This window comes from Haliaeetus albicilla, chromosome 13, assembly GCF_947461875.1.
Source record: "Haliaeetus albicilla chromosome 13, bHalAlb1.1, whole genome shotgun sequence".
In the NCBI taxonomy this organism is placed as follows: domain Eukaryota; kingdom Metazoa; phylum Chordata; class Aves; order Accipitriformes; family Accipitridae; genus Haliaeetus; species Haliaeetus albicilla.
In genome coordinates this window covers 24,101,236-24,114,532 of record NC_091495.1, presented here as the reverse complement: position 1 = coordinate 24,114,532, position 13,297 = coordinate 24,101,236, and the positions used below count along the sequence as shown (strand labels likewise).

At 37.9% G+C, this 13,297-nt stretch overlaps 1 protein-coding gene across 2 annotated transcripts in view; it reads right to left on the bottom strand.

The window, feature by feature from the left end:
- RMDN2 (regulator of microtubule dynamics 2) overlaps positions 1–13,297 on the bottom strand; it is a 51,843-nt gene that overhangs the window by 25,248 nt on the left and 13,298 nt on the right. For both annotated transcript variants that reach the window (XM_069800499.1, XM_069800500.1), the window contains one exon: positions 1,428–1,503. In XM_069800499.1, coding sequence (XP_069656600.1) covers positions 1,428–1,503 — 76 coding nt within the window. The remainder of the gene's footprint in view (positions 1–1,427; positions 1,504–13,297) is intronic.

Sequence of the window (13,297 nt, the reverse complement as noted above, 5' to 3'; positions counted from 1 at the left end):
AGGCAACAACTTCAATTAAATTCATTTTATTTACAGTTAGTATTAGGAAACTGTCACACACCAAATCAGTGAGAAAGCAACCACTTTCTTTGACAGATCTTCCATGCCAGCACCCAGCACTGAAGCATAGTCTCTTCCACCCTGGAATGTGACTGCCCCAATGAAATAGTACATGACACAACAAATTGTTACTATAATGTAAAATTCAGAAAATAAAATTATTCTGTTTACAGTGAAACCATAAAACCTAGAAAGCCTCTTATGATGTGCTTCTTCCAAAACAATTTTCATTACAGGTCATAAGTATCTTTATTTCACTCTTTAATTTACTAAAGAAAGCTTTTATTGCTCAACCTGAGTTTGAAGAAAAAAATAAATATGTTATTTCACCCCTAACTACCATTTGCCTCTCAAAATAAATTTCAATTCTAAAATTTCTTCCCTAACCCCCCTCCCCAGATATCTCTGGTGTTCTAATTAAGCCAGTCACTAACATATCCGAGTTATACAGATCTAAGAGCCTATTATTCTATCATTTTGTCCACAGACTATTCAGATAGGAGCTATGTTTTCATATTATTATTTTCCCAAATCCTTAACATTTCCAAATGATTCACACAGATTTCAGTAATTACTTCTGAAGAGCAAAACCTCCCCGAAAAGTCTACTGCTAACACTGTGGGCTCTTTTTAAAGTCCATCCTTACACAACTGCAGCACTTCTGTTATTTGTCATTTTCCCTTTGTTCCTACCTTGTCCCAGCGCTCCAGGCTTAGCTCACTTGGCACAACTCAGATGTAATTAATGCTCTCTCATAGGAAAGCTCCGCGACACTCAAAGCCCTAACATGGACATGATGTGATAGAGACCCATCCCAGGCATTCCCTGGGAAGTGGAACACATCTGCTGCCTCTCACTGACACCCAGAAAGGGGGACGCCGGTTCGGAGGGCAAGGGATGGAAAGCACCTAAGCAATACCAAGGACAAGGAGGGGGAGAGTAGCACATGTAACACAAACTGCTAACCCTAAAAACCACGATTACCTTTGAAAGGACAGTGTTAAAACAAATATTACTTCTTAAGGGTGGCATGAAGCATGATTGCAGAACTGTGTTAGTCCATCACTTAGTATTTCATATGTTTTTATTTTCTAAACAGAATTGTCACTCCATTTTCCTCCCCCCTTTGACTACAAAATAAAACTGAAATCTTAATGCTGTTCCCAGAATCCTACCTTAGTTCTTATATTTTGTAAGCATATCATCTATTTGCATACATAAAAATAACTTTTTCACTTTAACATTGGCACCAAAATAGACCTGTGAGGCTGAATTACTGTGTTGCAAAAAATCTGTCTTAGACACTATATAAGGAAATAATTTAAAGGAATAGCTTAAAAAAACCCCCAAACCCTACAAAAACATACCTTAAAGAGATAACCATTCCTGATTTTGTTTTGTACACTTTCAAACTGAGACATATAGCCACACATAATTGCAAACCTGAGAGAGGAAAAGAAAAACACACACACATACTTTTCGTGATTTAAATAAACCTTTGAATCAAATTACAAAATATTTCAATACCTAATTCACAGATTAACACCTGTTTTTCTTCCATCTTGATGGCTGGATAGAAGTTTGGCATGAGCTGTACGCATTCAGGAGCAGACAAAAACCCCAAAACAAAACAATACAATAATGAAAACAAGAAGTTTAAGTGACACTGTTTGGGCTGTCAGTGAAATGAAAAAACAGGGATTCCTCCTCCAATATTTCTACCATTTAGATCAGACTGCAACACTTCCAGACTTGCTCCAACATTGACAGCCGTTTAACTGGACACATTGCGCTCTGCATTGCAATGCACTGGGAACATTAACACCATCAGCTGCAGTACCTCACCTGGGAAGGCAAATCCTTGGGGTGTGCTCAGCAGGAAGCTGTGCAGACCTCAAAAATCGTTCACAGTCATCTTCTACCACTCTCAAGCATTTTGGTGCATTCCCGCACCTTTAGCATTCTTCTAATATCTTTAAAATTATTTTAAAACATACACACACATTCTGCTCTAACAGAATCATTACTGCTATTACTAGCTGCCTACTACTAAGATTATTATTATTACTATTATTATTATTATAAATTGGGGACACTGACAGTGATAAAAGAAATGTGAGATCATTTCTATTAAAAATTTGTATTGTTAAGCAGGTATAACTGAAAATATTTTCAGAGGTTCCTACCTATAAAGGTTCAGATTTTCTAAGCAATGCTATTATCTTACTGACACTCCACCTAAACTTCTATTGCTTTTTCTTTATTACAAGTGCTATAGAACCTACTATGCATAAGCAATCTCATGCACAGATGTCAATTGTACTTTCCTTGGATGTATTTTCATTGGTATTAAGGTAACTTTGCATTTCTGTATAAAAATTGCAGAACCACCAAAGATATATTTAAGTGGCATAAACTAATACAGATAATTTATCTAAATTTTTCAGAACTTTGCTTTTGTATTAAAAATTTTACAATGCAATATCAAATTAAAATAAAAATTAATCCTAAAAGAGGGAAATCAAGTTGAAGTCCAGAGGAAAACATGAGAGTTATGCAAGAAACTTATCAAGTTAATTATAGTAACAGACCTGCAACCTGTATGGCACATAAGTTTTTAAGCATTACTAAACCTCAGCTTTCTTGAATTTCTTTATCTAATGTAATTATTCAAGCTCCAGTGAATCCTCATTGAAATGTTACTGCTAACATAACTAAAGAAATAATTTTATTGCTTACAGTTATATCTAATGGTTTTAAGTTAGAAACACTCATGCTACAGTTTGTTGAATTTTTAGTCAGTGAAGTGTTCCCAGGTAAGGCATATGTGGGTCAGCATAACAAGAGTAGTTGAATTTGTAAAAGCTCCAGACAGACTGTCAAACACTGTTGAGCAGGATGTATGTTGTGACCAATGTGCACTGAACAAAATCTGGCCAATGGCACCACTACTTCTGACAGTCAAAGCTGCTGGGGGAGCACATTTCATATGGGAACCAGCTGCAAATGAGGGAAAAAGCAAGGGGTGGGGGTCAGGAAAGTTCAGGTATTTAGAAAGAGGGGGAAGGTACTGAAAACTTCATTAGGCTTAAGTAACTCAGGCAACATTTCCCCTATTCCCTTCACTCATTAAGTGCTAATCAGATAAACTCAGCATACCATAGCTAAACGGATTGCTGCTACAAAAGAAAACAATGAAAAGCGAACAAGCTAATCCAGCATCTTGCAGTATTTCCCTGTCTGTGCGTGACAAGAAAGAGGGCCTTAGTTTAAACCAGTTCAAAGAAAAACTTCTACTTACAGCTAAAATCTCTGGGGAGGGAAATCCCAGTAAAATTTTCAATAAACGAAAACTAAGCTAACGTAATACATTTTATTTTTTCAAGGAAAAAATAAGAATGTTTCTCATGTATTAGCGATTTTTTTTTTTCTATTTTATACTTTTGAACCAGGCTAGGCAGGCAATTGGCATAAATCAGTTATTTAGTTTTTAGAGTTCTATGGCACTTTGGATATTCATTTCATTTCTAAAAAAAGGGGTTGGTTTTGTTTTGGTTTGTTTTTTTTTTCCAGAAAAGAATTTTCAGGCGTTTTAAATAATTTTAAACACTTTAAAAAAACAAAGCAAACTTCATCTTCACAGATGCAAAGGGCAGTACTAAGAAAACGACCAGAGGAAGGGAGGAAGGAACTGACCAGAAATGCTTGTCATTCGATCCCGAACCCGTCTTTCCAGATTTAGGCCCCGGCTCTCCGCAAAGCCGGCAGCCGGAGGCCGACGCGCGGCTGCCGCGGCCCCGCAGCCTCCCCTCCCCGTCGTCACCGGCCCCATCTCGTGGTGGCACCCGGACACAGCAGGCAGCCTCGCGGCCTGCGCCGTTCGCAGTTCTTTTCACTTGCTCACGCGGCGGGCAATAAATACAAAAGTTATCGCACAATAATGTGCAAATATCCTATGAAACGGGTGAAACGTACGTATCTTTTGTTAGGGCACGTGATACTGGTTTTCCTCACAACCACTGCCTGCCATACGCCCTTTGAACATCAAAATTAAAATACTGCTTACAGTACCTTCACTGAGAAAAATAAAGAGAAAATTGTACCAACTCAGTGCTGCAAGGAAGTGACTTAGCTGCTGAGCTAATGCTACTCCTGGATAACGTGAAAAACCAGCCACAGACATGTTCATCTAAATAAATGTAACAATCATAACCTCAACGAGGCAGACACAGTACTTCTGTTAACGTTAGAAAAATGCTATTTCCAGGTGGAAGAAAAGTTACTGAAAACAGTGTAGAAGCATACAGATTAATCATCCACAATTAATACTCCTTTTCTAAGCACAAACACAATCAAACCAACCCAGTAATAAGTCAGCACCATGTCCCTTTGCTACAAACGATGTCACTGAAACTCAGACTTGCAAGGAACTAGTTGAGAGAAATGAATGCCAAGGGCCTACGTAGCCATCACATAGAGGGGTCCAAATCAAGGTGAATTAACATTTTCCCTTCCGGAGTTCCAGAACTTCTATATGTATTCAGACAAGGTAAAACTGCAAGGGGCATACCTTACCTGCTGCAAAAGGAAGAACAGCAGGTTGACCCAGTGAGTTTTACCAAGCATGTTTGCAAGCAACCTGTATTTTAATACCAAAAATGCAGAGAGATGCCACCAACACTTAGACTCTGGCAACCACAGCTTATCCCATATGAGATGGATTTACAGAAAAGATTTAAAGTGTCAAATCAAGATTAAGCCACATTAGGACATTGACATACAGCAAGTTTTACCCTTTCCCTGATAAATTTCACAGGGCCAAAATCAGAAATAGCACACGTCTTCCCAGGCTTGTTCTTCCCTCTTCTCTATCTCCTTCCATGTATCCCAACTCCAAAAAAACCTCTTATTTCATGTAGACTTCAGAAATGTGTGGGTACAGGGCTTACATTTAGAAGTCTAGGTCTCCCTTTTAGCAGCCTAGTACCAACAGGAAAGTTTTTCTTAATTATAATTGGTATGACTTCGTGAACAGGAGGAAAGTTTGTGATATTTACTAATACCAAAGAATTTATTTCATCTGTTTCATAACTATTTTTCACTCCCTCCTCTTCACCCTAGACACATTTGACATGTAAGGTAGTATGAGTAAAGACTAATGTGTGGGTAACATGAGAGGCCCAGTGAAAAGAAAGTTCATTTCCATTCCAGCTCTAAATCCGTTCTTGTGTCTCCCCATCTCCGCACGGCTCAGAGTCCCGTGCATCCCATCTTATTTCTCTAGCCATCAACTCCCTCACTTACATATTCTGACAGTCTCTGCAATGCAGCCAGACCCTCAAGGCTTTCTTTTCAATCTGACTTCAGTGAGATATCAATTCCTATATAGGGAGATTTTACAAATTATATTACTGTTTATGACCCCTGTTACATTACCCTTCCAGAGATCACAGCTTTGCATACTTAAAATTTTATCATTTTCCTACCATGGTATTTCACCTATAAAATTGCATCTGATACTAAATTTCTGTGGAAAAGTAAAAGTATCAGTTAGATATCAGCTTCCTCATGGTGGTAAGGGTATGGAAGCAGTGGCTATGAATGTGAAAGACTGGCAATATACAAAGTAAAATGCTCCAAGGTGCAAAGTGAAGTGTTTAGATGGTTTTTTTGTTCATGGGTTTTGGTTTTTTTGTTTGGTTGGTTTTTTGGTTTTTTTTTTTCCTTCTTGGAATACAACTGAGTCTACATTGTAGAAATTGGCAGAAATATATTTTTTATATTAAAAATTCACCAGAGCACTGAAGCTGAGCTCCAGGCAAACATCAGATGTGGCACACACTTGCGTAGGTGATGCTTGCAAAAACACAGGAAACAAACCCATACTTTGGTAAAAAAACAAACCAAAACAAAAGTAAGGATATTTAAAAATTCTGGCTTAAAAGTTTATTGCAACACATACAATATACCAAAACAAGGAAAAATGCTGCTGTTAATGCATATTCACAGAAGTTCACCAGTAGAACACGTGGATGCCATGTTCTGCATTTCTGAGGCTGTGGAACCCACAACTGTGCTAAATTTCTGTGTTCCAGAAATTTAACTTTTGTTTTTATAACAGACTTTTTAGTTGTTATAGCTGCAAACACAATCTTGAAGAAATTAGAAGGATATAGTCTTCACAAATGTGGAAACAGAGTGAAACAATAGCTTTCAGAGACAGCAACACAACAATTCTCCTTGACAGAAACAGGGATCACTAGATTGCCAGTATTATTTCCTCTGTGACCATTCTGGCAAAAAGCTCGTAGTAAATAGTCCTTTTCACATTTCAAACCTACCTCCTTTGCACTTGTGTGAGGATGCTGCAGTGTTTCACCAGTGCACTGCTATTTCAAGAACCTTTTCCCGGGGGATGCATCATACTCCTCCTCACAGGCCTGACTACAGACCCGAGCTCAGTCCTTTGCAAAGGGCTAGTGTCATGCAAGTGCCAACATCTGCTACCTCCCTTCAGCCGGGAGGGAAATGCGCACTGAGAAGAAAGATCAACAGATGGAGAACTGGAGAAGGGACCACAAATGCCCTGAGGCATTGCAACATTTCTGAACTGAAATATTCCACTGACCTCTCCTATGGAAAAGAAAAAAAAACCAAAAACCAAAAACAACCTCCCACTAGATTTTGATTTTTTTTTTTTTTTTTTTTTTTTACACAAAGTGGCTTTTATCAGATCTAATCACTAACTCCAGCAACCACACAGTCCTAATGCATGACCTTCAACCATTCTCTCATTTAAATGCTCTAACCAGAAATACACAAGAACCTACACACCCCTCTGATCCACTTACTGCAGAACAAAGTACACCTTTTCAGAATAGCTTCTGAATTTGTCTTTCTGTAGTTGAAATTTTAAATTATTTTTACCAAAATAATTAAGTAATTTAAAGATTGTTGACTAAGATTAAGCATAATTAACAACAAAGATTGCTGTAAAACTTTTTTGGTCTCAAATACGGGGCAAATAACTACTAACCTGAAACTTTGTTATACCAAGTTTTGACTGAAATTATTTCTGCACAAGGTATCAACTCCTGAAAAATAAGACTATGATAGAAACAGATGCTTGTAGCTTTTAAGTTACCCGTCTCTTCTAAGCCCAAATAAGGGATAATTAAAGGCAGAAGGTTACAAGAATTTAGTTAGAAACATAGTATGAATTTAATTTTAAAAGTTGTTAATAGTATGATAATATCCTACAACATATTCTATAATTTTGAAGAGTTTTGTTTCACCAGAGAAATATTTTTTTTTGCCACTGAACCCTACAAATCTGACAAATTATCTGTTATAATTCTACTACTGAGAGTACAACATTCACTTTTTTGTGGGAAGTTTGTGTAAAATCCCTTTGTGTCTACGTGCCACCTAACATAAAAGTTCTTCCGTAAGAACTACATTTTTCCTGCTTCTGCACAGCTTCCCATATTTCTGCAAAATAACCAAGTTATATGGGTTTAAGAACTTGACTTTATCATGCTGGGTAGTAATATCACTTAGTCTTAAAAGTTAATCCAGGAGAAACTTAATCCTGGTTGGGTCAAAATAGTAGTTTACTTTCTTAGAAACCATCTTCTGAGCAGTTTTTTATCCTATTATGAGTGATTTTATAATTTTTTGTTCATGAGACACAGAAGTTTCTACATTTCTGAATACTTTGTACCTCTCAAGTAATACAAAACACCTTCTGGCTAGATACTCTATACTTGTTACATACAAGCCTCTCAGTATCTTTGCAATCTCTAGACTTCCTCACTGAAATATGTTCTACCTGGGACTATCACTTCTTTCACTTTTTGTATACCAAGTGCAGCAAGTCCACTCAGAAGTACAAGTCATACTAGCACATCAAAGATTCCCTAAGCATCAGTTCTAGCCCAGGCCCAAGCTTAGCACAAAATTATATGTGAACATAAGGGTCAACATTTTGACTTAGTCCTGGAAGTGAATAACAAACTCTACAACAAACAAAAGCTAACACAATTTCTATGATTATATTCTTTTCCATTTTCTGGCTTACTAATACAAGTCAGACAAAACACCAAGTAAGTGGTAATTATTCATGACCTCAATAAAGCCAATCCATTCTCTTCCATAGTGTTGCCTCTCAGTGAGAGACTGTCAGCTCTGGAACCCGCTGCCATGGACAACCCTGGTCTTGTGAAACTTGTTTCTGCGCTTCCCAGTAACTCACATAGAGAAGAAAAGTCTTGGGGGCAGCTGTGGTTCAGGGGGATTCTTCACTTAAAATGACTAGGTTTTCACTTGATAACTTCACTCCAGTCCAAATGAGACACGTGCTACATGACTCCTATCAGCGGGTAAGTTCTATAGAGAGTAACCCAAACTTAACCGCAGCACTAAGTTTGTTTGTGGCAAACAAACCAAAGTTCAATGCAAAGAATGATCTTTCTAAGTAAATGTCACGTACACTGGCCACATCTAATAACCTTTCTGCTCTTTGCAAAGCCTGTAACAAATCCTCCTCAGCAAAAAAGGAGGTGCAGGGTTCTGGGCAACAGCAGAGAAGCCTTCTGGACGTCTTCCAAATTCTTGAAGAAAAAGCAGCAATAAACCCCTCCCCCCCAACATAAAAACTCACTTGTTTTGCTAAAGAACTTAAAAGTGATTGTGTAGTTTTAAATAAAACCACTGTTAACATTCCTCTAAATTTTGTGTTTTCTGTAACTGCAAAGCTGTAAAGCGATGCCATCTGAAGCAACTGCAGCACTGAATTATTCGCATAGCGCTTCCAATTAAAATCTGGACGATAAAGATGTTCCATGGTCCAAGATGAGCTATGATGATTCACAGCTATCATTTTGGAATCACTGACCCACAAAAGGGTTTTGTTTGAGGCTTGGGAAGAACAAAAAGACCTGCAACTGGCTGATGCCAACTTTTGCATGCGAGTTCCTTCACAGCTTGAATAATTGACACCAGCTGAACAAAGCAACAAGTCACTTAGAATATTTACTCTGCCTCTCTTTAGGGTGGTCACACAAATAATAGAAGGTTACAGCTATGCTTTTCCTTTCCAGTGTTTCCATTTACTTCAGTATTTTAGAGGTCACCATTCAAAAAATCTGAAAGTTTTTTGATCTCACTGGCAACTACAATATTAAGTATGATCACATGTTTTAAAAAATCTGGATTCAGATACAAAAATTATTCGCAGCTGCAAAAGTTCACTACCAAAACCAACTTATTTCAAGATACTTTGCTCAGTTCTTTCTGCGTATATTTTATCAAATTTAATTTGAGGACGAATATTGGTTACTTGTCAGTATTCTGGTTGATCAGTTTTTTTGATGATGTATTTTATGATAAAGTTTTATAAAAAAATATAGGTGACCTACTGAGAAGGTATATGGCATTTTTTTTGTTCTTAACTGAAGTAAATGTGAAAAGTAAGGCAAGACAGCTGAACTCTAGGCCTACGTTAGCAAGAGTTTGCTCATGAGACCATTCCACTAAACTCTCCTGGTGAAGGCAAAAGATACATTCTATTTCCCAGACAACTTATGGCAATTTCACAAAATAGGAAAAACCCTGCGCTGAAAAAGGGATGTTTTTTCCAGTGTAATTCTAGCTACACTAGGGCTTTACTGGAACAGTTGTCAGTCAGGGTGTGACAAAAACAAATTTATGCAGTAAACAAGAGCTTTCAAGCAGTGGGGATAAGCTTCCAAAATAAACTTTCAAATAGGTCTATAGCCCTAATCCTTGCTTGACAGGCATGGTGTACATTTCTAATGAAAAAAACTAAACCATAAAAAAGTGCCCTGTTATAAAAAGTTCTAGAGAAGAATGATTAAGAGACAATATTCAAAAGCACAGCAGCAAATGACTACTTTTGATGCAGAGGAAAGGCAGGTTTTAAAGACTAATTCAGCTCCAGTGAGGTGTTCTCTTTTGACTTAAAAATCCAAAAGTAGTTGACCCTAAAGGTGAAAAATAAGAGCACATGGCTAAGCTAGGGATATTGGATGGATATTAATGACATATATATATATCAGAACTGGATGGCATATTTAAAGAGGGATATGTATCAGAAATGCTAAATACAAACTGAAGGCAGTAAGAAGAGGTTCTATAAATACAGCAGAAGGAAAAGAAACATAAATGAAAGTATCAAACAATTAGCAATGAGGAAAAAATGACAAAAGATGAAACCAACAAGGCTGAATTCAATTTCGTCTTTGCTTATATTTCCCCTACCCCCAAGGGTTAACTGTAATTAGACACCAAGAAACAGGACCAGGAAAAGAATAGGCCTATCATTTAATCCTTACTCATTTAGTAAGTCATAATATATTAAACAGTTGAAGACAACATTAGAAATAATGCATGAGTTAACAATATAGATAGCAGCTATACCAAACATGAGTTAAAAACTCAGTTGTGCTGATAGGAAATACCAAAACGCCTCAGAAATAAGAAAGTACAGATTAGTAAGAAATCAACCAAAACTTTCCTTAGGCAAGGTCAGAAAGCAAGGTCAGCTTCCTCATCAGTAGTTAGTACAGAATGAGACAACCTTACATGAAAAATGAGAAAACTGTCTAATGAACAGATGGGCTTATCTTACCCAGGCTAAGATCATTTACCTTATGCAGCTTAAGAAAATTTTATGTTGGTGGTGAGGTGAAAAGGAAGGATTTTGGTCTGAGACAGCACTGTTTTCACACTGAGCTTGCATTCATGCTCATCTGTGTACCTAATCTCCTATTACAGTCAATGGAGACCCTATTCAATTCACAGTAGATCCCTGCTTGGACACAGGTGCCTGCTGCCACTGGAGCCGCCCTAGGGTTTCCCACCACTTCCAGCTGTCGGCCTGGAAGAGTACCAACCCCCAAAGGTCCTGCGTGATACCTCCCATGCCATGCAAATATGCTGGCACGTCAAATGGCACATGTTGCCTATTAAACATTAACTCTCCATCCCTTATAAGTGGTGGACAAGTCCCTCATTCACATGTAGACAGATAATGGAGACAATACATCAGATGTCAATCTAGAGTTGGGTACTGCCCTTCATCTCTGACCTTAGGTAAAACTAGTATGCCATTCTTCTTTAAGTGACCACCTGCTAGTGATCCTAGTATTTTTGTATAAATATTTGTTCTATTTCTCCTTTTAAGTTTTGTTTTCTCTCTTATTATCCTTTTAAACTATGGATTACATATTACTTTCACATATCATTTCTTCATGCCTTAATTGTATTGCACTGTTTTCTGTTCACACACAGTCTTATCTATCTAAGATTTTAGGCAAAATTCTGTTTTCATATGACTTTGAGAGAACAGCTTCTGCAGGGAAGATTCCCCAAAGTCTTATTTCCTGTTCATGGGGATTAACATGTAGAATAACATTTAGATGAACTGGATAAATTTGCATCAGCCAGACTCAGACAATTCAGATCTGACATACAGCTGACTACCACAATCTCCTGCGTAATGCAGAACATCCCAGCAGAAGGGAAAAAGGCAAACATAGCTGCTATCTACAGAAAAAAAAAAGGGGGAAAGGGGAAACCAGCCTAACCTGAAAGCATCCCAGGATAAATTATTCTGTAAATGCAGAAGCATACAAACAGTTAACGCAAGCTTGTAATGAACAAACAGTATCAAACAAAAATATTTTTCTTTTTTGACAAGATAAGCAAGACTGGACTATTAGAGGAATGCAACAAATGGGATATAGCTTGACCTTAATGTGGCCTTTGATTTTGTCCTACCTGATGTTCCTCAAAATCTAACCATGGAAACCATTTACATTAAATCACCTGTAGGTGGTTGGAGAAACAGGTTCAAGTGAACCTCAGCATCATTATAGGTGTTCCACAAAGTTTTGTGCTGGGTCCATTATCTTCCAGTAATTTCATTAATGAAGTCAATGATTTTAAAAAACCCACAAAAACTCAAAACACTTTTAAAATAAAGTTGTAAGCTGGGAGGGGATGTAAGCATTTACAAACCTAAATGGCCTCAATAAACCTGAGAAATGGTCCGATACCAACATGAAATCAATGAAACATGTGTAAAGTACTCTACCAAGGAAGAAAAAAGAAATGTGCAGTTACAAAACAAGTCCATCTGGTTAAGCAGCAGCATAACAGAAAAGGATCTGCTGGGACCACAGACTGAACAACAGTTGGCAGGCTAGACAAAAACATACAAATGTCTGTCTGGAGCATGGAAGTCCATTCTGCCCAGTATTCAGAGCATCAGTTAGAGCAGCATAACCAGTGTGGGGCATCACAGTTTAAAAATTACACATCAGGTCAGAAAGACTTCAGAAAAGAAAGACAAGCAGATAAAATACTCATTAAAAAAATATTATACCAAACTATTCTGTAGTGTCCATCTACATCACTAGAAAGCTACCAGTTCAACAGTAAAACTCTCACATTCACTTGCAACCCAGATACAAAAAGGATGAAAACTGTAAACCATACAGAAATCCATTGCCTGTTACAAGAAGCAGTAGTTTACAAAACATAAGATTTTCTTCTTAAACCTCTCAAATAGGCTTTCTGAGCTAACCTCTGGAACATGTCTCCTTGCACTCATAATTCTTCCCTTGCTAGATGTGCCTGCCAGTACAGGATTTCACATCTGAAGTCCAGCAGACCACCTACATCTCTCTGAACAACATGTAAGCATTTATCGGTGTAGTTTCTGCCAGTGAAGTTGTATTTATACCAGGAGATTTTGTCAATCTTGTGAGCTGGGGAGGAAGGGAAGGAGGGAGGGGCAGGACTTCCCCTTGCATGTGATTTTGTGGTTGTTTATACACATAGCTGTAGCTGAGAGGGGTACACCAGCATTACCATGAAGAAGTGACCATGGCTACAGTCAGGCAAACAGCAGAAATGGCTATGAATTGCTTTCAGAAGGTGTTCAAGCTATATGGGCTTCAAATCACCTTGCACTGAGGAGTGATGCTCAGATGGTCCTCTTCTGTTAGTTTTGCTGCCACAGCAGCAACCTCCAGCTGATAGGAATTAACAAGCAGCTGGGTAAAGCCAAAAGCAAAAGCTCCTATCTTAAACTGCCATATTACAGCCACCTGGGGCCTAGGCTTCACCTTCAAGCAGGCACCATCATTACTTCCAAGGCATCATCTCTACTTCCAAGACATCAGAAAGAGCAAATGCAAATCTGTGGTGG